The sequence below is a fragment of the Phascolarctos cinereus genome, unplaced genomic scaffold, assembly GCF_003287225.1.
Source record: "Phascolarctos cinereus isolate Bilbo 61053 unplaced genomic scaffold, phaCin_HiC Scaffold_2;HRSCAF=192, whole genome shotgun sequence".
NCBI lineage: Eukaryota > Metazoa > Chordata > Mammalia > Diprotodontia > Phascolarctidae > Phascolarctos > Phascolarctos cinereus.
Window position 1 is genome coordinate 274,199,106 of NW_027555625.1, and position 26,713 is coordinate 274,225,818.

General features: G+C 40.6%; 1 protein-coding gene across 3 annotated transcripts in view; it reads right to left on the reverse strand.

Annotated features, from left to right (window-relative positions):
- The window catches only part of GNAO1 (G protein subunit alpha o1), a 253,740-nt gene that overhangs the window by 147,878 nt on the left and 79,149 nt on the right, over window positions 1-26,713 (reverse strand). For all 3 annotated transcript variants that reach the window (XM_020965568.2, XM_020965565.2, XM_020965567.2), the window contains exon 3: window positions 3,816-3,957. In XM_020965568.2, the coding sequence (XP_020821227.1) occupies window positions 3,816-3,957 (142 nt within the window). The remainder of the gene's footprint in view (window positions 1-3,815; window positions 3,958-26,713) is intronic.

A 26,713-nucleotide genomic window follows, 5' to 3' on the forward strand; every position in this document is an offset into this window, starting at 1 on the left:
GGAGGTCAGCTTGTCTAACCCTTTCATTTTACAGATAAGGAAACTGAGGCCCAGAGTGGATAAGTAACTTGCCCAAAGTCACATGGCTAGTAAACAGTAAAGCCAGGATTCAAACCCTGGTCCTCTGACTCTAAATCCAGCATTCTTTGTTATAGAAACTATTTGTATATGCAAGTGTATGCTTCTAAATTATTTAAGATGCTTAAAAAAGGGGGGGATGGGATGATATAAGGCTCTGTTCTTAGCCTACCTTCTCTTGTTCTCTGACCTACTTTCCTTAAGGATCCCACCCACTCTTACAGCTTCAATTATCCACCTCTATACAGATGACTCCTTAATCTACATCTCTAACCTCTGAATTCCAGTTTCATATTTCAAAGGATAATAGGATTTAGAACTGGAAGGCACTTTGGAGATCACCTAGTCTCTCTCCATCTTATTTTATAGAAAAGGTAACTGAGATCTAGAAAGATCTTGTCCAAGTTCACAGATAGTAGCAGAGATAGGATTCAAACCAGGTCCCCTGATTGCAATTCTATCACCATGAGTCTCAGATACCTGAAAAACAGTGTCCAAAAGTAAGCTCATCCCCATTTCCCCCAAACCTGACCCTTCTCTGAATTCCCTATTTCTGTTGATGGCACAGCCATCTTTCTCAGGCTTATTATTTGGATCTTTGCCTCTTCCCTCTCCTTGACATCCTTTATATAAATCCATTGCCAACTCCAACAATTGTTCCATCTGTGGTATAGGGTCAAGTCTTATTGCCATTTTAATCACTACTGCCTGGATCCATTTCAGTTTGTTGCTCTGCTACCTAAAATATGGCACCCAGAAATGAACACAGCTCCAGAAGTGGTCTGATTGTGACAGAGTAGAGCAAGTATGTCTTTTCCCTCACTAAAGGCATCACACTTCTCAATGCAGCCTCAGATAATTTATGGCTCTTCTAGATGCAATATCATGATGTGCACTCATGTTAAACTTCCAGTCCACTAAAATAGTCAGATTTTTTTCCACACAAATTTTTGTTTAGTCACATTTCCTCCATCTGTACTCATCTAGCTGATTTTTTAAAAAGTTTGAGACTCTATCTATTGTATTTTTTCTTATTAAATATGGTTCTAGCTTGTCAAAATGTTTTAGTTCTTGATTTTACCATCCAGCATATTGCCTATGTCCCCTGTCAGATTTGTGCCACCTGAAAACTTGCTAAGCATGCCATTTATTCTTTTAACCAAGTCACTGATTAAAATGTTGAAAAGAACTGTGTCAAAGAAAGAGCTTTGTGGCACTCCAATACAGACCTTCTTCAGAGTTGATATCACTTTCATAGAAAGAAAGATCAAATGGCATAGTAGTACTCAAAGATATTAGAACAAGACAAATATTTTGGATAAATAATATATAGAAGATTTAGAGAAAAATATGGTCAAGAATTACATAAGATGAAAAAGTATCCTACCTTGGTGTAAGGTGCATGAATACTAGTGAAATCACAGATCTCCTCTACTAGATGGTGGTAAGTTTGAGGTGAGGGGAGAGCCCCAGGACTAACTGAATTTGTAAGAACATCTAGCTCAATGCCTTGTATATAGTAGACACACAGTAACCATTTGAATGAACATCAGATTTTAAAATGAATAGAATTTCAAACTTGGATAACATCTCTAGAAAATTACATACCCAGCTCTTTGGGCACTGATAATCCTGAATTCCTACCTCTACAACCCTTTAGTCTCTACTGATTAATCTGTTACTATTCACTGACACCAAGGTGGAAAGGCTCAGAGTGATAGAGGGGGTACAGAAGGTAGGTCACAGAGGTGAGTTTTACTGAAGGGAGGAAGGGAGAAGGAAAAAAGACCAATAGAAGAGGGTAGTGTAACTATGTCAGGTGAGAACTAAGGGCCTGGTCTCTGAAGTTTTCTGAGTCTCCTGGTCTTTACAGGGCCTTAGATGGTTACTTTATTGCTCCTTCTCAAAAGATTTGATCAAGGGCCACATATTTTCCCTGTATACTCACTTTTGTCATTGAGCAAGCAGCATTCTTCTAGGGACGAGAACAAAGGGCTAGGAGAGGGGGATCTGGGTGTATTCTTTGGAAGGCCATGCCTACTTCATATGGGAGTTGGAGAATCATAGAAAGGAGAGGGAGATGAAATGAAGCATTCTGCAAAATGGAGTACTGTATAAATGTAAAGGTATGATTATCTTTACTGTGCAGAGGAAGCTGAAAGATGCTCAATAAATATTTGTTGATTGGTGATCTGCTTATTCCTGGATTACGTAGGAAACCCCAGAGGTGAAGAGGGAATTCATTCTGCTTATTACTACACCCTTCCCTCTCTGCTTCTAACCAAGAGTAGAATCAAATTCAGGGCCATTCAAGTCCAGTGGTGAGGCTGGCATCAGATGGCTTCTCTATACAGAACCGATTTGTCACCTCCACTCCTGCCCCTCTCTGTGGTAGTGGGAACTGCAAGAACCTCTGGTGATCTTCCTGAATCCCAATAACCCATCAGTCAGTCCTGATTTCAAAGCATCTCCATTAGCTGGCAAAGCTGAGGCCTTGGTACTGATGGGTGTACTCTGTGGAATCAGGACTTTGTACATAAAAAATTAAATTTCTACATTTAAAGCCATCTGTCACAGACTATTTATCAGACATGGAAGATGAAGGTTTGCTACAGCCCCACTCCTCACCCTACCCAATGCACATGGATTTTGGCAATGACAAAACACATGCATCATTCAAACCGAGCTACTGAGTAATCAGCAGATTGCGTCCAATTCCAAGCCATCCATATCCAGTTGCCATCATGCTCTGGGATCCCCATTAGTATACAATCTCAGTACAGTAAGTTACACTTGAAAATATCATTGAGATTTAAAATCCCTATAGGAGAAGAGGTAAAAAGCTGTTCTGGGAAGGAGTTCCCAGGAGTTGCTTTTTCTGTGCTGACTAGGAAAACAGGCATAATTTCTGTTCTCTCTCTCTCTCTCTCTCTCTCTCTCTCTCTCTCTTCTCTCTCTCTCTCTCTCTCTTTCCCTCCCTCTACCTCCCTCCCTCTCTCTATTTAGTGTTACCAGAGTGGTTGAGTAAAATTCAGTCCTGCGGTTAATTGAAATGTTTGCAAACAAGCTGCTTTTATATACTTACTCAGTTCACCACTAAATGGGTGCCTAGAAACAGACCTTAAAAACAGCCCTGCTCTATGACATGGCCTTCCTATAGGGGAGGAGGGAACTCCTTAGACATCTGTCAGGAATATCCCACACTCAACCTAGAGTGGCTGAAAATACTTTCTTTTGTGGGGGAGGAGGATGAGAGCAATTTTAAACGCCCCCCGCCCCCCAGTAGGGACCTCTCTTTCACCTTTCTTTGTATCTCTAGGGCTTAGTACAGGGCTTGACACATAGTAGGTACTTAATAAATGCATACTGAATGACTGTCTGGATGATGCCTCAACTTAATTTTCAGCTATTAGGTATTACTGCAGTGCTAAGTTTCTGAATGGTGTACAGGTCAGCAGACACATTTCTTATCTGCAGAAGAAACCTGGCACTCAAACTGCCTTGATTAAAAGCTTCTTCTTAAAATTGTGCCTACCTCTTCCCTCTGAGGCCCTTTTTCGATTATATTTACCAAGTCAGTTGGATATATTTGCTTAGGTTGTATAAATATGCCTTCTCTTATGCGGCATAATCCACAGTCATTCCTTCCAGGCAGCCTGGTGTTTAAAAAAGGAGGAAGCAGAGCAATAGAGAGAGGAGTCATTCAGTCCGCTGTCTCAATCAGAATATTGACCTACCCTTCGCTCCTTGTCACCATATTCAATGCCCAAGGTGTCCATGGCACGGACAATAGCTGCCAGGGATTGGATAGTGTTGCTATAGACCACAGGCTTATACTGCTTCACGTCTTCTCCCGAGAAACCATCTTCATGAATAATCCTAAAAAAACCCAAAAAAACAACCAAATACATCAAATGTTATTCCTCAGTTGAAATAGTATCATAGAATATTAGAATCACAGAGCAAGAAGAGACTTTAGATTGCAGAGGTGTGGTCTGCAAAACCCTGGAATATGGCCCCAAACAGATGAAAATATAAGTGGGAAATGTTTAACAAGATAAATAAGAATACAATACATGATATATAATGTTAATCTGTGATTTTCTAAGTTATTATGCAGGCTGCAGGGATCCATTTCTATTTGTGTTTGATACCACTGATCTAGAACATTGACTATAGATGTTGGACGTAGAAGGAGCATAAATTACAGCATAGAACCAATGTTAGAACTGGAAGGAACTTTAGAATATAGAATATTGGAAGGTCCCTAAAACAGAAAACATAGTTATGGTGGAGCTGAAAGAGGCCTTAAAACATAGGATGGCAGAGTTGGAAGAGGCCTTAGGACATAAAATGGCTGAGCTGGAAGAGACGTTAGAACACAGAATTTTAAGGCTGGAAGGGGTCTCTGAATCTAACCCCATCATTTTACAGAGAAGGAAAAGAAAACCCAAAGAGTTTGGAAGTTACCCAAGGCTCCATGGCTAGTTACCACATCTAGCATGAGGTGCCCAGTTTAGGGCTTCTATTCACCCTACCGTAGTGAATGGTATTAGGCAAAAGAAAACTCTGCTAGCTTAGAGGTAAACTTTCCTGCAGCCAGCCTGTGTCCAAGCTAACATGGATTTTGTATTAATAGTATCTAATCTACTAAGGCCCCTGTAGGGTTTGAGTGTAGAAGTAGAAAAATATGTCCCCAGGCCATATTAAGAAGTGGGAGGTGTGACGCTTTTCTTCCTTAAGACCTTAAAGATCTGTCTACCCAGAGGAAAATACCATATGCAAAGGCACCAGGAGGAAAGGAGGCGGGAATGCTTGGCACCACATTTCACATGTACTCATTTATTCACCATCAACATCCAAGGATGTTCTACCATCCAAGGAGTTTGCTTAAGAAAATCCACCACTCGCCATGTGCTTTGATTGTATCAATTTTCTCCTTTTCAGTGTATGAGACTTTCCCCTTCTTGACCACTTCCTCATGGTAGATTTCATAGAATACATAAATACTAGAGAGGACAGGGACTGGATCTATGATTTCATTGGTACAGGAACTCCCAGTGCAGAAACTCCCTAGACTGAAGCAAAATGCAACCTTTTCAGCAACTTCCAGGTCTTATATAGTTGCCTAGGCCCCAGTGAGGTAGAGTAACTCACCCACAGTCAATATATGTTAAGAGTGGGAGAGGGAGAGGGGAAAATTTGAGTCTTGCTTACTGTAAGGCCAATTTTCATTACACCATGCTGCCTCTCAGAAATTATAAGTTGGCTAAATAAAGGGCCTTTCTTACGGACAAAGATGCTTTGCTCATTATAGAAGTCTCCACGATACCCCAGTGAAGGTATATCTCTTCTATAATTAGCAAAGAAGGAAGCCTTTTCATATACACACACACACACACATGCATGTATGCACATATATGTATGCATACACACATATAGACATACATACAGGTATATATATGTACACATATGTACACATGTATAAACATACATATAAGAAATATATACATGCATATGTCATTAATAATGTTCTGGAAGAGGAGAACAATGAAAAAATGCATTAATGAGAGCCATATTTGTAAATTCATTTTGTCAAAAATAAAGAAATTATTTGCTAGCTTAAGCATGACTTTGGGCCTTAATTATAGGGGCTGACTTAAGAAAGTGCTGACTAAGCCTGTATGCCTGCTATAATATGCAAGAACTTTGAAAATTCAGAAACACTTTCATTGGTTGATACATTCTAGCTTGTTGATGTGTTTCCTAAAGTGTGGTACCTAGAATAAAATGCAACATTCTCCACATAATTTGCCCTGGTCAGACTATAGTGGGATTGCCATCTCCCTAGTTTTGACCACTAGGCTTCTCTTAATATAGTTTAGATGATTAATTTTAGTGATTTTTTGGGGGGGAGGATGTTCTTGCATCACATTGTTGCTGGTATTGACCTGACAACCCTCTAAAACCCTCCCACCTTTTTTTTTTAATGTGAACGATTATCAAGTTCTACTTCCCCTCTTCTGTATTTGTATAACTGGTTCTTTGAACTCAAGAGAAGGATGTCATATTCCTGTAGAATGTAAGCTCCTTTAGGGCAGGGGCAGGAGCTATTTTTCAGTTTTGTCTTTATACTGCCAGCATCTGACACATAGTAGATGCTTAATCAATGTTTGCTGAGTCCAAGTGAATCAGTAGTTTTAACAGAATCAGGACATCTCATTTGAAACAAACCAGTGATTGTCCTTGTGAATAAAAGGATAAACGAGACCATGAATTGATTTGCTAATTGTTATTTCTGGTTATGGACAGAAGTCTCTTTTTCAGTATTTGGCCAGAACACATAGGTATTCATTTTCTTTCAACTAACTCTATATCAGGAAAGCAGTTTTTGGGCGGGAAGGGTCCAGATCTGAGAAACAAAAAAAAAATCTAAGAAGAAACTTCTACCTATACAGATCTGCAATTTATAGTCTTACAGGGATGCCTAAGAGTGAAATCATTTACCAAGGGTCACAAAGACAGTATGTGTCAGAGGCAGGACTTGAACCCAAGGCTTCTTGACTTCTATGCTGGCTTTCTTTTTTATTTTTTGGAGGCAATTGGGGTTGGTCACACAGCTAGTAAGTGTCTGAGTCCAGATTTGAACTGAGGTCCTCCTGACTTCAGGACCAGTACTCTATCTACTGTGCCAACCAGCTGCCCTGAGGCTGGCTTTCTATCCAATAATCCAAGCTGCTTCTCTAGGGACAGCTTGGATTTAGAATTTAGTCTTGTTGAAACCAGCCAATTACTGAACTCTCTTTAGAGAAAGTTGAAAGTGAGTGACCAGAGGGTTGCTATACAACCTCCATGACCCTGACATTGCATCAGGGAGCTTTTCTCCTGGAGTGGTATGGATATGCTAATCTAGGGCCAGCTTTTGTGCTTTCTAGTGCGGTTTTTAGGGTGCATCTTGGAGCATGATCACTACTCTCTAAGGACAAGGCACAGTATTTTTATTTTTTGTTGTAACTGGGCTTGGTGAACAATTTAAGTTGTCAATACTAAAGGGGCAGTCAGGAGACTTGCTAGATTGGGTCACTGCTATGCAACTAAAAGGGTTAAGTGCCATAAGATCCTTGGCACATCCAGTGGAACTCAAGTCCACCATTTAGGAACCACTGGCTGGGGTCTGCTCTCTGAGACATCAGCTGCCTCCCTTCCCTGCTATGTCTTTTCCTAACTATCCTGGTTCTTTCCCTTTTTAAGCAACAACAACAAAAATAACAACAGCCAATGTGTACATTATGCTTTAAGGTTTGTAAAGGGCTTTATATATATTTACTCATTTGATCTTTACAGTCACCCTTGGGAGGGTAGGTGGTATTAGTATACTCGTTTTGCAGATGAAGAGACTGAAACCAGCATTATTCAGGCTTCTATGCTACCATTTTCAATCACCCCTTTCTTTCTGAATGTTACTACCTTATGGTTGCATAGAATTTTCTTTAATTAGATTCGTTAAATATTTATTAAGCATCAGTTGTGTGCAATACATTGTTACACTTTGCCAAAACATATCATGACTGTGGATAGAATACTGGGCTTTCAGGCAAAAAGTACTGAGCTCAAATTTGCCCTTAGACACTTAATACTTTTATGATTCTAGGCAAGTCACTTAACCTCTGTCTGCCTCAGTTTCCTCAACTGTAAAATGGCAATAATAATAGCATAATAGCATCTATCTCCTAGGGTAATTCTGAGGATCAAATAACATAATATCTTAAAGTGCTTAGCACAGTGTCTATGCTAAACATCTATAAATTGAGGGAATTAGACTAGATAGTCTATGACATCCTTCCCAGATCTTAAACCTATGATCCCATGATTCTATGTGCCTTAAAGGATCACAGGATTTAAAGATGGACAGTGTCTTCTACCCAGCACCTCATTCAACTTCCTCATTTTGTAGCTCTAAGATCCTATGACTATGTTAGGCAGAAAACAACTGCATTTAAAATATCCATGACATTCTTAGCCAGAATGACCTCAATCTCTCACTTATGATATGGGGTCTCAAGGCAAAGAATTTGGTCCCACTGGATTTTTTAAAAGGATAAAATTTTGAAAAAAAAATTGGAATCTTTTGAAACTATGTTTCAAAACTCTACCCATGTTTCACAAGAATTTATTTGTAGACTTGTTCAAACTGCCTTATGCTAATTTAAATTTATGTCCCCAATTTCAGTGGAGTTTTATAGGAAGTATATAACTTTAAAAAAATGGCCTCTTTATTTGATCACATGCTATATTCACAATAACTTAAATACAATTCCCTCAGTCTGTGGGGAGGAAAGGAGAAGGTATTTGTGAGTGGCCTCTCATATGAATTTTTAATTCTCTCCTTTGACCAAACCTATAATTTCAGGTATTATGTGAGATTGAGGATTAGGTAAATCAAAGGAGTAAAACATAGCAGGATTTTGTACCTGCTCAAACCACTTTAAAAAAAATTTTAACTTGGGCATGAGCTCCTTCCCTGGAGCTCTTCTCTCCTCAATACTCAGGTGAGGTGCTGATGCTTTGTATTTGAGACTGGTTCTGATAGCTAGCATTTATATATAGTACTTTAAGGTTTGCAAAGGGCTTTACAAATATCTTATTTAATCCTCAAAACAACTCTGGTAGATAAGTCCTATTATTATCTCCATTTTTACAGATGAGGATGCTGAAGTAGGCAGAGGTCATACAGCTAGTAAGTGTCTGAGGCCAGATCTGAACTCAGGTTTCTGTGACTGTCCAGTGTTCTACCCATTGAACCACTTAGCGGTTTCCTGTTCTTATGTTTTGGGGCAGTGGGCCTATCTGAGGAGGGATGCTGGGGGAGCTGTGAATTTTTTGACCTCCCTAGTACTCAGGTCATGCTCCCTGAGTTATGGAGGTGGGAGCCTAGGGGACAGAGAGAGAGGGAGAGAGAGAGAGAGAGAGAGAGAGAGAGAGAGAGAGAGAGAGAGAGAGAGAGAGAGAGAGAATGCATGCACATGTAGAAGGTGACCATTGTTGCAAATAACACACAGAACTTTATGTGGTCCAAGCAGATAGAGCAGATAGAGCATCAGACCACTAAGCAGTCAGTTTTGAGAGGTTAGTGTTAATCCCTTTGCTCTCTTGACCCTCACATCACTGCTCCACCTCTTCAGGGAATCTTTGCTAAGGTTTCCTCTGATATATTGTATTTTAGGAGATGGCCATTACATAGCCAGTCCTTCTAGCCACTGTAGGCAAGCCTGTTCCAAAAGAGCAGAAGTTTGTTATCTCTTCAATCTAGCAAGAGACTCAAGTTCCCACCCTTACCTCCCTTTCCACACCAATCTATCTTCTGTGAGGCAAATTAGGCCGGTGATTACACAGATTTGGATAGACTCAGGGCTGCAAAATTTTAGTTTGAACAATACCAGAGAGACTAGAGTGCAAAGAAATAAAGCAGACACCATCAGTGGTAATTGATGTAAAACCATTATGTACCCTGCAATGATCGGAGGCATTAGAGGACAATTACATATATAAGATTTCTGGAACATAACAACTCAACAACTACATGTCAGAAAACCATCTGGGTTTTTCTTCCTTTTTCATTCTCTGCTTTACTCGAATGCCATTGGCTGGTACCCTTGAGCCACTGGGTTCTCTACCATTGTCCCCAGGCTTTACCCAGACTCCAAGGAAGACTCCAACACTTCCAATTCTTTCAGATTCTCCTGGACTACATGTATACTCCCAGCCTCCCATTCCTTTAAAGCCACTGAAGACAAAAGTTGAATTTTTTAAAGGAGATAATTAGTGGCTAAGTTAAATAAGCTGAAACAAACTTAACTCATTACAGAATTGTGAGATTGCAAGGCATGAGAATCTTCTCTTAAGACACGGCCTTAACAAATAATTACTGAATGAATGAAATTCTGTCTCTAATTACAACCAGCCAGCACAAACTACTAGGGCTAACTAGCCCCACTCCCATCTACCTCAAATCTGGCCTTGGGTCCCAGCATATGACCAGGAGCAATCAAATCAACATGACTATTCCCGGAAAGCACGTATCAGTCAAACGTCCCATGACCTGAGTCACCACTCTTTCTGCTCTTTCTAACTTCTTTGTCCCAGACATAGCACAGTGTCTGACACACTTATTGCTGTCATTGAGTTGCTTCAGTCATGCCTGACTCTTTGTGCATTTGGGGGTTTTCTTGGCAAAGATACTGGAGTGATTTGCCATTTCCTTCTCCAGCTCATTTTACAGATGAAGAAACTAAGGCAAATTGGGTTAAGTAACTTGCCCAGGGTTACACAGTTTGTAGGTGTTTTGAGACCAGATTTGGACTCAGGAAGATGAGTCTTCCTGACTCCAGGCTCATCATTCTATCCACTGTGCCCATCAAGTCAGAAGGAGAAGAGAGAGGTAGACTGGAAGCAAACTTGGGCTGAATGTAAAGGCCTGGCACATGGGAAGCACTAAATAAATGCTTATTCATTCTTTTGTTCACTCATTCACTCACATCAGGAGCAGGACCCTAAGCCCCTCTTCACTCCCCACATAACTACTCCATTCATCACCTTCTTTTTATTTCTCTTCTACTTCAAAACTGGGGCCCCTTCTGGCTTCTTCCCTGCCAGTGCTACCAGATTCTATCAGTCTGCTGTGTTAGCAAGGTTCCACCCACTCACAACCAAGAAAGACTACTTCCTTCACAGGGAGGCATGGAGAAAATTGTGACCTAAGGCTAATCATCGGGAGTGTCTAATATAATACTATCATGTATCCACGGCACAAGGTGAGGAATCATTGTCATCATCATTCTCCATTTTAACCAGGCCTGCTCCATGCTCCCTCAGACAGATCCCTGCAAGGAAAAGGATGTTCTCTCACAAATGCCCTGAAATTTTTCGAGTTACAGTAATCATCAGGCCCTAGTTCCTATAAACAGGAGACAAGAGTTTCACAAAATCCCTCAGCAACAGTCTCATGGAACATCATAGCAGCCCCAGTTACATTACCCTCTGTCAGTTTTCCCAGGTCTAACTAAGTCTTCCATATTTTAAGAGGGATATAAAAACTTGGGTACCCAAAGCCTTGTGGAACCATGGGAGTCATAGAAGAAATAACTTGAGAAAATTTTTGTGCACTTGAAATACTGAAATTTTAGACATCTTAAAATATGGGAAGGTTAGTCAAGTAAGAAATATCTCCAAGGCCCAAACCCTGCTAGCGAGAGCTGAAATGCAGTCCCAGTCAGACAGCTTGCGTATTTGGATGGTTCTGTGATATATTAGTCATTGCTACCACCTCCCTCTCCTTCCCAAGCCACATTTGTTTTCTGCATCCTAGATATGGAATCATAGGCTCATATAACTTTAGTATTGGAAGGCAATTTAAAGGTCACTCAAGTTATACTTGCCTATTTATGGTTGAAGGAACTCACCACAATCTTATTGAGTTACAGAATCAATGAAATACCACCTCAATTGTACATATCTGGGGGGGAAAATCAAAAGCCCACTCACAAACTAAGTTTCACTGGAGAGTGTTCCTGGTAACAAAGTCAGAAGGTCAGAAGAACAGTGAGCTAGATTGCAACCAAGTTTGGGCTGAGTTTATAGATCTGAATGTTTGATTTTGGACATGGAACTGGAAGTTAGAACATGGAAATCATTAGCGAGGAAATATTTGAAGCAGACAACGGAAGGCCAGAAGCCAAACAAAACATAGTGAGTACATTCAGATTTTCGGAGACTGTTGTTACGGCGAAAATGCTGAGCAAGTCCTTTTCTTCTGGGCTCCCACCTGACATTTTCTTCTGATGCTTAGTCAAATTGGTATGAAGGTCCCTTTCTCTACTGGCTACCTCTGGCCTGGATTTTCATTTCCATTTCCATTTTAACTTCTACCAAGAATTCTGTCTTAGGGTTGTACCCTATCATGAGTCAGATTTTCCATGGAAAAGCAAGTTTCTAAAGTCATTGGGCCTATCAGCATATTCTTACTGTCTTTTCCTTCACTCTACCTGTGGGTATGATGCACTTTGTTAATAAATCTGTGATATGGTAGACAGCATGTTGGATTTGGAGTCAAAAGATCTAGATTCAAATCCTGACTTTCCCACTTATCTTTGGACTTGAGAAAATAATTCATTTTCTCTGGGTCTCAATTTCCTTATCTGTAAAATGAAGGACTTCCAAGGTTCCTTCTAGCTTTAAACCCATGACCCATGTGTCTTAAAGGGTCACAGCATTTAGGTTGGAAATGGTTTTCAAAATCATTTAGCCCAACCTCCTTACTTCACAGATGAGGAAAATGAGATCCAATTCAATTCAACAAACCAAAACTGCCTACTATCTGAAAGGCCCTCTGCTAGGCCTGGGGATGCAAAGAAAAATAAGTGGACCAGTGCCTGCCCTCAAGAAGCTTCCAGTACACTGTTGGGATACAAAGTATAAGATGATTTGAGAAAGGAGGGAAGAATGACAACTGAAGAGATCAAGAATGTTCCACTGGAATTGGGGCTTGAAGGATGCTAAGGATTCAAGATGGAGAGGTGACATGGGATTACATTCTGGGCCTGAAAAACAACCAGTATAAAGTTAAAGAGATAAGGAGATAGAATGCCAATTTTGGGGAATAGTTAGCAGATAGCTTGGCTGTAAAGTAGAGTGCATGAAGGAAAATAATATGAAATTAGTCTGGATATAGGTGGGAGCCACCTACCTTGCAAATGGTCTTAAATGTCACGCTGAAGAGTTTGTTTTTTATCCTCTAGGCAACAGGTAGCCAAGGAAGATTTGGTTGCACCTTTTAGCCTTTCCTTTTTCCTGATCCTCACATTGTGCTTTCCTTACCTTCCCAGTTATCTCCCTCTCCTGTGTCCCATTCTTACTCTTAGCTGGTTCAAGTCATCCCTGCTGAACTGTAATTCAGGATTTCAAAATTACAGCACCTCAGATCTGGAGGGAACTTCAGAGACTGTCTAGCCCAGTCATTACTTGGAAGCAATGCTGCTTTTCAAAGCAGCTTAAGATTGCTTCTCTGGCTATCACTCCACGATGCTGACTCACATAGATTTTGAAGTCCACTAAAAACCATAAATCTTTTTCAGACAAGCCATTGTCTACATGTACTACCCCCATTTTTTACTAGTGAAGTTAATTTTTTGAACAGAAAGATAAGACTTTACATTTATTCCTACCAAATTTTAGCTTCTCAAGGACTTTTTGGATCCTCTCGCTATTCTTTAGGATATTAGCTATTTCTCAGCCTTTTGTCATGTAAATCTGATAAGCATGTAATCCATCCAAATAATCTATAAGAATGTTAACCAGCCTAGGGTCAAGCACAGATTCTCGTGGCACTCCTCTGAAGACTTCCTATATAGCCTGTCACTCAGTTCCAAATCCATCTAACCACATTATTACGGCCTAGCTCTCATCTCTCCAACTTATAGACAAGAAAGAAGAATATGAGATACCTTATGAAATGCTTTGATAAAATCTAGGTAAATGGCGTCTCAGGCTGTGCCCTGATTCAAGAGGTTAGTAACCTTGTCAAAAAAGGAAATAAGTTTAGTATAGTGTGACCATTCTTTTCTTTTCTTTTTTTTTTTTTTAGGCAGTTGGGGTTAAGTGACTTGCCCAGGGTCACAAGGCTAGTAAGTGTCAAGTGTTTTGGTCTGAGGCTGGATTTGAACTCAGGTCCTCCTGACTTCAGGGCCAGTGCTTTATCCACTGTACCACCTAGCTGCCCCCAGTGTGACCATTCTTGAAGAAGTTGACTTTTTGTAGTAACTCATTTATTTTGGGGATGTTCACTAACCGTCTCATTAATGATCCATCTTTGATTCCTTGCTCCCCCCATGACCCTCCCACAGGAATTAAAGTAAAGCTCACTGGCCTATAATTAGAGACTAGTTCTCTCTCTCTCTCTCCCCCCCCCCCCCCTCTCTCTCTCTCTCTCTCTCTGTCTGTCTCTCAAATCACAACATTTGCCCTTCTCCAGTCTTGAGGTACCTCTCCCATAATTTTTGTCTTTCACATATCACTGACAGTGGTTAAGTAGTCACATTTGCCAGGTTTTCTGTATTTGAGGATGAAATTTATCTGGGACAAGTGACTTGAATTAATTGAGGACAAAGAAATGTGCTTTTATTATTTTCTTACTTATCTTGGTAGCCAAGTACTTCTTAACCATTTTTGTTCTCTTCAGTTCAAAGATAATTTTTGGCAGAAAAAAAGAGAATAAAAAATTATAACAGCTCTGCCTCCTTTCTGTTGTCAGTCATTGTCATCTCAACCACTCCATACAGGTGTTCTACCCCTTTTTTGATCCCCCTTATCCCTCCAATATAACTTCAAAACCGACAAACAACTTTGTTGTTCTTACTTTTCCTTACTGACCTTAGTTCATCCTGAGCTATATCACGTCTGATGCATTTTTTACAAGACTCTGTCATGCAATTGATGGCTGAAGGACACTCATTTTCAGTTACCTGCCCTGGCTTCCTTCTTCATCTGTACATGTATTTAAAAAAACCCAAGTTGATAGGTATTGTGCCCTTCCATATCAGTGCTTTCAGACAAGTTACATCTTTCATCCTCATCAGAATTATTTTTTTTCTGTGTCTTTAGTATTTCATTCTTGAATTTCCTATCCCTCCTGGGCTAACTTCTCTTGTGGAATTTTAGTCCGCTTCTATCTCACTGATATTAGAACCTTTTGAAATCTATTTCCCCTAAATCTAAGGTGCATGTCAGATCATTATGCCTAATTTTCCTCCAAGGTTCTCATTATTTTTGCTCCCCCTTGGAGACCGAGATCCAGAATAGAATTCTTCCTTTTGGATCCTCCACTTTTTGAAGGAGAAAGTTATCATGAAGTCAAGAAGTCATTAGTTTCTCTGCTTTTGTCAGAGAGAGCTCACCAGCAGACGAATCCCCCATCACCACTTTATCCTACTTCCATATCAGGCTTGTGATCTGTTTACCAAGCTCCTCATCTATTCCCTCTTTCTGTCCTGGTGATCAGTAAGATAGTACTACAACAAAATTGTTTCTGTTTCTTCCTCTGTTGATCTTCCCCCAAATTCTCTTACCCTACTTACCCCATCATGGTTCCTGGATTTCCTCATATGATCAGATCTTCTTAATATACAGTGCTGTTCCTGCCTCCCTTTTACTTGTCCACAGCCACATTCCAGTAATGGATTTCATCCTACCAAACTTCAGTGACAGCTGGTAAGTCAAATTTTCTTCCTTGTATAAGAACCTCTAATTCTTGTTACACAATGACACCAGAAGGCAAGACTGTTTTAGAGAGAAGAATGATGGACCTGTGTTCAAAATCCTGACTTTTGACACTAGCCTATGATTCTGAGTAAACTGCTCAACACCTCTGAGCCTAAGTTTTCTCATCTGTAAAATGCAGACAATAACATCTGTACTACCTACTTAATGGGCTGGTGTGAGAAAAGCATTTTGTATATTTCCAAATGCTATAGAAATTGAGTTGTTATTATTCTGAGTGCTACCTTTTGTCTTGTACAACAGAGGTTACAATCTCCTGACTTAATCAAGTGCCCTGAGCATTAGACCAAAAGGAGAGAACTGAATCGTCTTTGGCATCTCTATGAATAAGGAAAGCAGATATACTAATTGTAGAATGGGTTGGGTAATTCAACTTGGCGACAGAAGAATGGATAGAGTTTTTAATATTGGGTTGTTGGAGAATCCAAATGATTATAACAATTCCCCACCACCTCAATCATTCCCTTAGTGGGGCTAGATCTGTTGAATGAGGGTGTAGGAACAAGTGTATTTGTTCCAGGTTATCTGTTCCAATGAGGTTGAGGGCAGGTGCAACCAGTATTTAAGCCCATTTGATGCCTGTATGGGATGGGACCATTACTCCTGCACTGAGAAGAAGACAACAAGTCCAAGCTGGTTTTGAGAAAACCCAGGTAAAGAAATATTTTAAAAATTCAGGGGGAGGTAGTAGGGAATCAAATAATCTTTAAAATGAACATCTTTGGAATGACAGCTTCTGGTAATGGATATTCAGATTGTGTATGTATCTAATAATGCGAGAATACTTAAAAATGTACCTGCACATTCACATGATGGGTATTCCATTTAAGGAGGCATAAATTAGTTATAAATGGGGGGAGGAGAGATAATTTGGGCATCTAGGTGGTGCAGTGGATAGAATGCTAGGCCTGGAGTGAGGAAGACTTGTCTTCCTGAGTTCAAATTTGGCCTCAGATACTTACTAGCTGTGTGACCCTAGACCCCACTTGACCCTATTTGCCTCAGTCTTCTCATCTATAAAAATGAGCTGGAGAAGGAAATGGCAAACCACTCCAATATCTTTGTCAAGAAAATCCCAAATGGGGTCATGAAGTGTTGGACACAACTGAAAACAACTGAACAACAACAGAGAATAGCTTAAAATAAGGAAAACACATGTGAAGTATCAAATATAGGGTATAGACCAGGTATTCTTAACCTGGGGCCTATGGACCCCAAAGCTTTCAAGGGGCTTGTGAAAAATTTCCCCCTATTTTGATAACTATACCTTAATAGAATTGGCTTCCTTTGTAATCCTATGCTTTTTTACTATTCTTTTAAGGCATTATTCTGAGAAGGGATCCATAGGTTTCCCCAGTCTTCCAAAGAGGTCAGGCTACACAAAAAAAGGGAAGAAGCCCTGGTACAGACCTTCCATTATGGGAATTATGAAAAGGGAGGGGAGAGGAAAGGTTTCCCAACAGAAGTAGGACTTTGAGGGATGGTTAGAATGATGGTAAGTAGAGCAGAGGGAGCAGTATTCCTTGAGTGTGGGGGGAGCACTGGGTTCAAAGGCCCTTTAACAGGTTGGTGGGGGGGGGCAATTAGCAGTGTAGTCAGACTAATGGTCTTCAAGTAAAGGAAGAGACATGGCATGGAAGCTGAAAGCCAGATGTTTGTCATCTGCACTGAAGACAAAAGAAAACAAACTTTATTGTAGCATTGTGCAGGAGAGATTTCAGTTCAATTAAGCCTTGTGAAAGACTGGAAGAGGGAATCAGAACAGAGGAAGAAGGAAGGGCCTTCTTTGGAAACCTCTAAGGATAGAGAAGACAGATTGGCTGTGAGGGTAGGAAGGGACACAGCTTGGGCTTGGAGCCAGAGGGATAGACCAGCTGAATTCTGAAGACTCTTCCAGTATTTTGTGGAGGGCTTTAGAAACTTATTGTATTTTATGTGAATTCAAACTGCTTGGCAGGAAATATCTTGTAAGGTATACAGAGAAGGTACTGGGGGCATGTGAAAATTTTGGGCTCCTAGTCTTTCATGAAGCGGGAAACACAGAGATCTCATAGGTTTATAGACAGGGCTGGAAGGATGCTAGAGGTCATCTGTTCCAATCCTTTCATTTTACAGGTGAGGAAAATGAGGCCCATGGAAGGGAGATGACTTGCTTAAGGTCACAGGAAGTCACTTTTCCTTCTACAATGTTTGGGCTTCAACTCTCTGGCAATGCCATGGGATTACTTGTAAAGATGCTACTGGGTGAAAACATGCAATGGATTTCATTTTAGGGGAAATGTCCAACAGGTCTGGGGTCAGTTTGAGATGCTCTCTCATTTAACATTTTCATTAAAGCACTTGAAGAAGGAGTAAAAAGTATGTTAATGAAATGTGCAGATGAGACTAAATTGGGAGGTGTTGCAAACAGCAGTAAGGCAAGACAAAAACTGCCAGGAAAATAACAGAATCTGATTGGTTGGGAGAAGGGCCAGCATAGGTGAGACATCCCAGGGAAAGAAAAGCTGTCTAAGAGAGGATGCTGAGCTGAACAGCTGTTGGCCCTGCCTTAGGTCTGGTCTGGCTCTTCCTCTTGGCTCCTGTGGGTACTGGCTTTCAGGGACCTCTCCCTTGTGTTTTGTGCCACTTAAGTCAGTCGTTGGTTAATAAAATCATCATTGGGCATCACTGGGCTTAGAGATAAGACCCTGACCTTGTTGCTATTATCAAGATTTGCCTGATGAGACAGATGGGCCATGATTAATCCAGGTTGGCATATGGTTTCCAGGCACAGATACATGGGGAAAGGAGTGGACATCACTGGGACCTGATGGAGTTCAATTCCCCTGAAGTGGACATATTGCCCCCAAATTAGGTATGGGGGATCTGCCTTAGTCTTCAGGACTTTGGGAATAGTGCTGCTTGGCTACACTTCAGGGGTCCCAGACTTCAGGAATTCCTGGCCTTTGAATCCAGATTCATATAAATGAGTCTTCCCTGGTGGTTTTCCTTGGGGATTCCAATTTCATAGCTCCCTATGTGGGCAGCCCTAGCTTTCCACCTGCAAGCCAGGAACTTGTTCTGGTGTTGCAATTGGAGGCTGAGAATATTTTTCAGGTTAACCTAGCATTTCACAGGTTAAACTGCTCCCAATTTTCCACAGATCATTTAACATTACATCAGATTATGATGTAACATCAATAAACAAGGCTGGCTACCCATGCTTTCAGCTTTGGGAGGTTCCTGAAGCCAAAACAATCTCATCTGCTCTCTTCTCCACACCACCCTGCTAGATGGGAGCTGATCCTCTGGCTTCAGAGATTCTGTCAGCTGACAGTAAAACTCCCCAGCAGCAGCAATAGGAGCTCCAAACATTTAGTAAATTTGGTGGAAGACCCTCCCCCCAACCCATTTGCCAAAATGTTGAAGGTGCTTGGAATGTCTGATCTGACCACTAAAACTATCCCTAGAATAACCTGAATCAGAATGAACTAGATATCTCCCCCCTTGTTATTTGGTATGACATTTTCTACACATCTGTCTCCTCTGAAATGAAATAGTGATGCCTTAAAGGCAAAGAACTCTCCAGATTGTGAAGAGCTTCCATCAAGAGTATAATAGCAAGAGCATTCATTGGCTCTCAGGCCAGTAGGTGGGCAGTGCATTGAGTGCCGGGCCTGGAGTCAGGAAGACTCATCTTTGTGAGTTCAAATCCAGCCCCAGACACTTATTAGCTGCCTGACACTGGGAAGGTCACTTAACACTATTTGTCTCAGTTTCTTCAACTGTAACATGAACTAGAGAAGGAAATAGAAACCATTCTAGTATCTTTGCCAAGAAAACCCCAAATTGGGTCACAAATATTGGACATGACTAAAAAATGACTCAACAACAAGTCACTGGCTTTAAAGTTTGGAGTGCCTGGGTTTGACTCCTGATTCCCACTACCAAGGTGACATCAGCCAAATTTCTTTCACTCTCTAGGTATCAGGTGCCTCTATTTTAAATGAAGGGGCTGGATTAGATGATCTTAAGATCCCTTCTAGCTTGAAATCAGGGACCCAGAGATTCCTAAGTGGTCTGTAGATAGATTTCAGGAATCCCAAGCATTTGGATGAAAAAAAAAATCTTTATTTTCACTAACCCTAAACTGAAATTTAGCATTTCTTTCAATTATTTAAAAACATTATTCTGGGAAGGGGTCTACAGTCTTTGTCAGAATGCCAGGATACAAAAAAGATTAAGCACTGTTACTCTAAATAAGACAGTCCAGAGACATTTAGCTTCGAAGGGGCAGACTGAATAAAGAAAGGCTTATTATAATTCTTTTGCAAAATAATGATCCTTGGTGATACCTACTGCTTTCTGGCTGCTCCTCACACAAGACCCTCATCTTCCATCTCTGTGACTTTGTCCAGGATGTCTGCCATGCATTCCTGTCTCATATCCACTTCTTAGAACTCCTAATTTCTTTCCAAGCTCAGCTCAAGCACTACTTTCTACACGAGGCTTTTTCTGTTAGTGCTCTCCCAGCTGTTAGTGCTCTCCCCTTAAATGACCTTATATTTATCTTGTGCATACTTTTAAATGTGTTTCCTTCAATAAATGAGAGCAGGAACTGTTTCCTTTTTAGTTTTTGTGTCTCTGGAGCCTGGCACAGTGCCTGGCCCATAGTAGGTGCTCAATAAATGCTTAACTGATTGACTACTTAAAGGGTGATATAGCAGAAGACTCTTCAGACTGGACATTAGGAGAGATGGGTTTCATTTTAGTCCCTGTTCTACCCCTTACTGACTGTGTGACTTTGAACAAGTTATATCCGGTCTCTGGACTTGCCTTCCTTCCTCTTTAAAAGGAGAAAGTTGGAGGAGGTCTGTTCCAATTCTGACATGCTGGGGCTTTCAGAAAGAGAGCTATGAGGGGAAGGACAGCACAGGGAAACAAATGACCCAGAGGAGGGAAATCTGATTCAAAGTAATGAAAGTTTTACTCTTCCCTAAGTATAAAGGCTTATTTAATGCCTGGACGGGACAAGCCGCCCCCATGTACGAGGTCTTCCTCAAAGAACTCACACATCCCCACACACTGCTACTGTTGTGCCCAGCAGGCATTATGTGCAGAGGGTAAAAAACACAGTCAGAGTAGCTTGGTACTGCTCTACCCCACTGGAAATGGACAGACGGCATCATCTGAGCCAGGCTTCCAGAGAATACAGTCCATCTTTTACGTAGAGAAAAATGTGCCTGCTCCTTCAATTATTACAAGCAGTGGCAGCTGTGGGTCTTGGTAGTGGGTAGTCATAGATCAAGGCCTGAGGCCTGAGGCTACTAGATATGGGCACTCAATAAGCCATCATAGCTCCTGTAGGCCAGCATACCAACTTGTCTGCCCAGCCTACTACCACTTTGGGGGGAAGACATGTATACTACACCTGAAGGTAGAACCCATTGGAATCAACCAGCAGGTATAGAATTTTTGACTTGAAGAGCAGCATAATAATTACATGATATATTTAGTGTTCATGACGACAAAATCATTGACCTACTGTCCAGATAATGATATTCAGTTGGACACCTTACAGAATGCATCCATTGGTACAAATGTCGAAGGCAGATGTTCCAAATGGACAATGAACCAGGCCCAGAGTTCTACAAAAGAAGTGGGCTAGACTGCCCTTAGAATACTACACAGGGCTGTTAACAGTCCCAAACTTCTCTTTGGAACAAAGGTCCATCATTTTTAGCATCAGTATTCTTCCAGTAATAGAGAGTTGGCCAGAAGTCAGGAAGATCTAGGTTTAAGACCTATTCGAATTCCCATGTCTGACACATCCTGACTATGCAATCCTGGGTAAGTCACTTAATCTTTCAATATTTTAGGCATATAGTATCAAACATGCAGGAGTGTAGGCTGAACCAGATTAAAATGTAATTGGTAAATACATTACAAAATAAATAAAAATACAATAAAGTATAGATAATGTCAACATGTTGGGCAGCTAGGTGGCACAGTCAATAAAGCACTAGGCCTGGAGTTAGGAACACTCATCTTCCTGAGTTCAAATCTGGCCTCAGATACTTATTAGCTATGAGACCTGTGCATATCACTTAACCTTGTTTGCCTCAGTTTCTTATCTGTAAAAAAATGAGTTGGAGAAGGAAGTGGCAAACCACTCCAGTATCTTTGTCAAGAAAACTCCAAATAGGGTCATGAAGAGTCAGACACACAACAAAAATGTCAACATGTTCCTTTCTAAATCACTATGTAGCTGGTAGGAATGCTTATGTCCAGTTTAGTGGCCTCCATTTCTATTTGAGTGTGAAACCACTGCTGTAGGCAACTTTCTAAGACATTAGATTGCAAAAAGGTGCCTACCTGCATTAGTATCGAGTTTCTTCAGCAGAAAGTTCTCAATACTAATACAATTGTGGGGTCAGTCCCAATTTATCCCTATTTCTATGCTTCCAGGGATGCTGTATGGCTGAATGTCATGGAATAGCTTAGCTGTCAAAGAATTTGAGTTGAAGATAACCCAAAAGGCCAATAGTCTTAGGGTGGACATGAGCAGATTGCAAAGAATTTAGGAAGAAAAGTGGTAGAAAGGATGTCATCTGCGAGATTTTGGAGAGATTGGGACATTAAGAGAAGGCACAGCCCATATCTTCACCATTTGCATTTATATAATTTCAAGAGAACCAGAGAAAGGCCACCAGAATGTCGGGTGGGTCCCATGGGGGTCTTACAGGCAATAGTCATGAAAGGAAGTATTGCAATCTACATCACTGGAAAAAATATCCATATTGATGAGATCATAGATCCATTGAAGTATCTCGGGTTCTCTTGCCATGGTCTTGAGAAATAGGTGGTGTGGGTATCATTATCCTCCTTTTACTGATGAGGAGACTGTAGCTACGAGTGGTGAAGTGTTTTCTTAGTCACATGGCTAGTAAGTGGCAAAGCTAGGACCCAGATCCAGGTCTTTAATTCCAAATAGTCTTTCCATAGTACCTTATTGCCTCTTTTGGACCTTGGGCTACATGTTAAAATGAAAAGAAAAAGCAATCCCTAGCCTCACAGAGATCATAATTTAACAGTGAAGCCAAGCACAAAGAGATGTCATCAATAGAAACATATAGTGCTTTTGATTGGCCTGTGCAAATGGAGGAAAACAGCGGTACAGAAAATCCCAATCTGGATAGGTCAACAATCATCTGAATTTAGCTTTGGAATGCATCTTGTATATTTAGGGGCATCCAATTAATTTTACTAATTATGGTGGGTTAGGCTAATTTAAAATTCATTTGTAGCCCAAGAGCATAGTGTGTGTGTGTGTGTGTGTGTGTGTGTGTGTATGTGTGAGTATGTACATAGGTAGGGTGGGGTAAACCCATCTGGGACTAAACAAGAAGGTTCTACACACACTTGCATTAGAGTCAGAAAATCTAGATTTTGATACCAATTATGCTTCTTATTAGTTGCATTACCTTGAGCGAGTTATTTCCCTCTCTGAGCCACAGTTTTTTTTTCTTTTAGAAAACTGAAGGGGGTTGGACTAAATGAACAAACTCAACTCTAAATTCTATGATTCCATAACTGTTTGCCATGAATATCACATGTAGTTATCAGGGAATTGCTACAGAAGGAAAAAAACCCCACAGAAATGCATTAAGGAGAAAAGGTCTATCTGTTTGGCCATTGGCTGGCAGACAAATGGCTGTTCCTCTTAGTATGCCTGGCCTCTACAACTTACTGTTTGCCCTCCACCCTAGTGTTTTAGCTTCTCAACAGCTATATTTCCTTCACAACTTCTTCAATTGTGCATACTATCCCCATGGAAATAATCAGGCCCTGTTCTGGAATTATGTACCAAATAAGTCCTAGAAATAGTTATGGAGCATGTAAAAATGTAAGTAGCTGTGGAAGGAGTGTTCCCCCAGTAACCCCAAGAGACAGAGCTTCCCAAATATTCCAGTGTGGTTACAGTCCTGGTTAACTTCACTTTCCCACCCTCAGCCCCACACCATGGTCATTTAGAGGTGCAATTACCTGCAGAGGCTGGAGGGCTGGGGAAAAGGGACAGAAGGGAGAAATGAAGGTAGCACAATACAATGGGAAGACTGCTGAACCTGAACTCAGAGGACCTAAATGAAAATCCTACCTCTTCCACTGACTGTGTGACCTTAGACAAGTCACTTAACCTTTCTGGGCCTTGGTTTCTTCATCCATCAAATGAGGGAGCTATACCATCTGTTATTTAGGCCCTTACAATGTTAGATCTATGATCCTATGATATTCCAAGGGGGACAGAAATCACTCTTTGTCAAATTTTGCTTGGAGGATCTGGAATTTAAAATTATGAAACTGTTTATCTGTAAAAACCCTGCAAGCTCTGACATTCTAGGATTTTACAGTTTTACTCAGAATATGGATGCTAAGTGAAAGTTTAATTTGCCATGAAGCCTGTCCTGATTACTCTTGACCACATAAACTCTTTAGTCTGAGCAATTGCTGTTCAAACCAGTAGTAAGAATTTACTAAATTATAGACTTTCTTGAATTGTCTATTCATTTTTTGTGTATGTGTGAAGCTTATCTCCTCACATCTCTGGAAACATATCTTCAAGTTGGAGATACCGACCACACAGTGCATTTGTGCTCGGGGAGTAGCTGCAGTAGACGGCCTCTGAGGTTTCCTCTGACTCTAAGATTCTATGAACTAGGTTATTAGCTCATTGAGGGCAGGACTATATTTTACACTTCTTTGAAGCCTACCCAGAACTTAGTTCGATCTCAGGAAACTGGGGCAAACAGAGGTTAAGTAACCTGTTCAGTATCCTACAGCTAGCGTGTATCTGAAGATGGATTTGAACTCAGGTCTTCCTGATTCCAGGCCCAGAAGTCCTACCCATTTCACTACCTAGTTGCTTAATCATGATTATCATTTTTACAACAACAACATTTATATAGTACTTTAAGGTGTGTAAATCCCTGTACACATAAGGGGACCCCCAGCTCATCTGAAAAGAAAAGACTAGATGAAAAACCTAATTTAAAGAGATAATAAAACCGAAGAGATAGTAACATACTAGTATTAGCATGAAGACTTTTGGGATACTCTGAAAAATAGGAATACTTTTTCAAAAAACCTTAAAATGCTATAATACATGTTATAAAATATATAATAGTTTGTTTAAACTATATTCAATATAATAAAAATTTCTAAGATACTAAGCATAATAATAGACCATTTAGTTTTGCTTTTCATTCGCAGGGAAAGACTGATAGAAACCAAATATGGATCTAGGTTGAAATTCAGTTGAAAATTTGTTATAAAAATACCATATTTAATCTCATGGTTAAAGAATAAGGCAGCCTGGCATAGTTGACTATGTACTGGACACAGAGGCAGGAAGACCTGAATTTAAATCCTGCGTTCAACATTTATTAACTGTATGACCCAGGGTTCAAAGAATCAAATGTCAGAAAAGCCCCATCCTCAGAAGCAGATCACTGTTCATTCATAGCTTACCCACCTTGACCATTTAAAAAAATAATCACTTCTGTATACCAGGCATCAGTGGTGCTAATACTTTCAAGATGTTATTTATTCTGGGAATTCAGGGCCCATTTCTGGGAATCCCCTTAAGTAAGAGTTCTAATTCCATTTTTGATATGAACTTATTATGTAATTCCTTCTTTCTGGGCCTCAGTTTTCTGAGCCGGTGGCACAGTGAATAGAATGCTGGGGTGGGAATCAGGAAGACCTGAGTTCAAATCCAGCCTCAGCTACTTAAAAGCTATGTGACCTAAGGCAAGTCACTTAACCTCTGCATGCCTCAGGCTCCTCAACTGTAAAAATGGGGAGAATAATAGCACCTACGTCCCAGGGTTATTGTGAAGCTCAAATGGGATAATAATTTTTAAAGTGCTTAGCACAGTGGTTGCTACATAGTAGGAACTTAATTGTTCCTTTCCTTCCCCCATAAAATAAAAAGGTTGTATTATCCCTTTGAGTCTGAACATTCTATGTCCCTAAATTCTTGCTAGACTTGAATTCATTTCTGCTTGAGAGATGCAAGCACTGAACTGTGACCAGCTGGGTAAGTTTGGACACAAGGAGGCAGTGTTCTGAATGGAAAAACACTGGCTCTAGAGTGAAAAGGCTCCCATTGCAAATCATGCCTCTGATGCTCACCATGTGTGGGACCTTAGGCAAGTTGCTTAACTTTGTTTCCTTGTCTATAAAATCAGGGGGTTGGTCTCTATGGCCTCTGAGGCTCCTTCTAGCTCTAACTCTTTCATCTCTTCAGCCTATGAGCTATGATCTTTGGACAGGTAATTTCCCCTGCCTGTGCCTCGGTTTATTTCTTTGCCAAATAACAGGGTTGCCCAAAATAATCTCTAAGCTCCCCAGGAGTTCTAATCTCTAAATTCTCTATGAGCTCTAGGATTCTCTCTCTCTCATTTGAAGTAATGTTCATATGGATGGGACCAGAAGGTTGCCCAGCTGTATTCTCCTGAAACATTGCCCAGTGTTCCCCCCACCACCTATGCCAATCTTATTTCCACCCTGGTGCCATGTAGTGCCTGCCACCCACAGAGAAAAGGATTCTTGGCCACCTTCCTTGTGGCACGGCTTAGAATTTTTGGATTGAACTCTACCTTCTGGCCTTTCACACATTGTCTGTCTATACTCCAGGAGATCTGGTGGCTCCTGTGTCTGTACCACACCCTGCATGGGAAAAATCCTAAGCTGTGCTTTCAAACCCAGGGTTGGAAAGCCACTGGTTACCCTGGGAAGAAGAAAAGCAGAACTTTATGGCTTTTTAGCTCATTTTACAATGTCTTATGTAAAGCCATTGTCAAACATTGCAAAAGCCACTAAGTGAGGCAAATTGATTCAATGGAGACTTTACTGCCTAAATCTAAATATTATTTCTGGTTTCCCATCTGCCTGACTACAGCACTGGCTGGATCACTCTTTCTTCTCTTCTCTGGTAATGAAAGGGAGAAGGTAGTCTTATTAATGCCTTATATTTAATACAGGAATAAAATTACGCCCTAGGGCACAATTTACATAGTGTTTTTATTGAAACTGATGGGAAGCGAACAAGAGGAGGGGGAGAGATTTCCCTGTTTCACCAAGGCCCTTGAAAAAACAACTGGTCATTCATTATTTAGGTTTAATAGAGATTTCCACTGCTTAGTATTTTCTGGCTACATCCTCATGAGCCACAGGGAAAGAGAGAACCGACATACCCAAGTACTGAATGCAGCCATTCTAATGCATATTTCAAAAACAAATAAATCAAAGAGATATTCTTCTG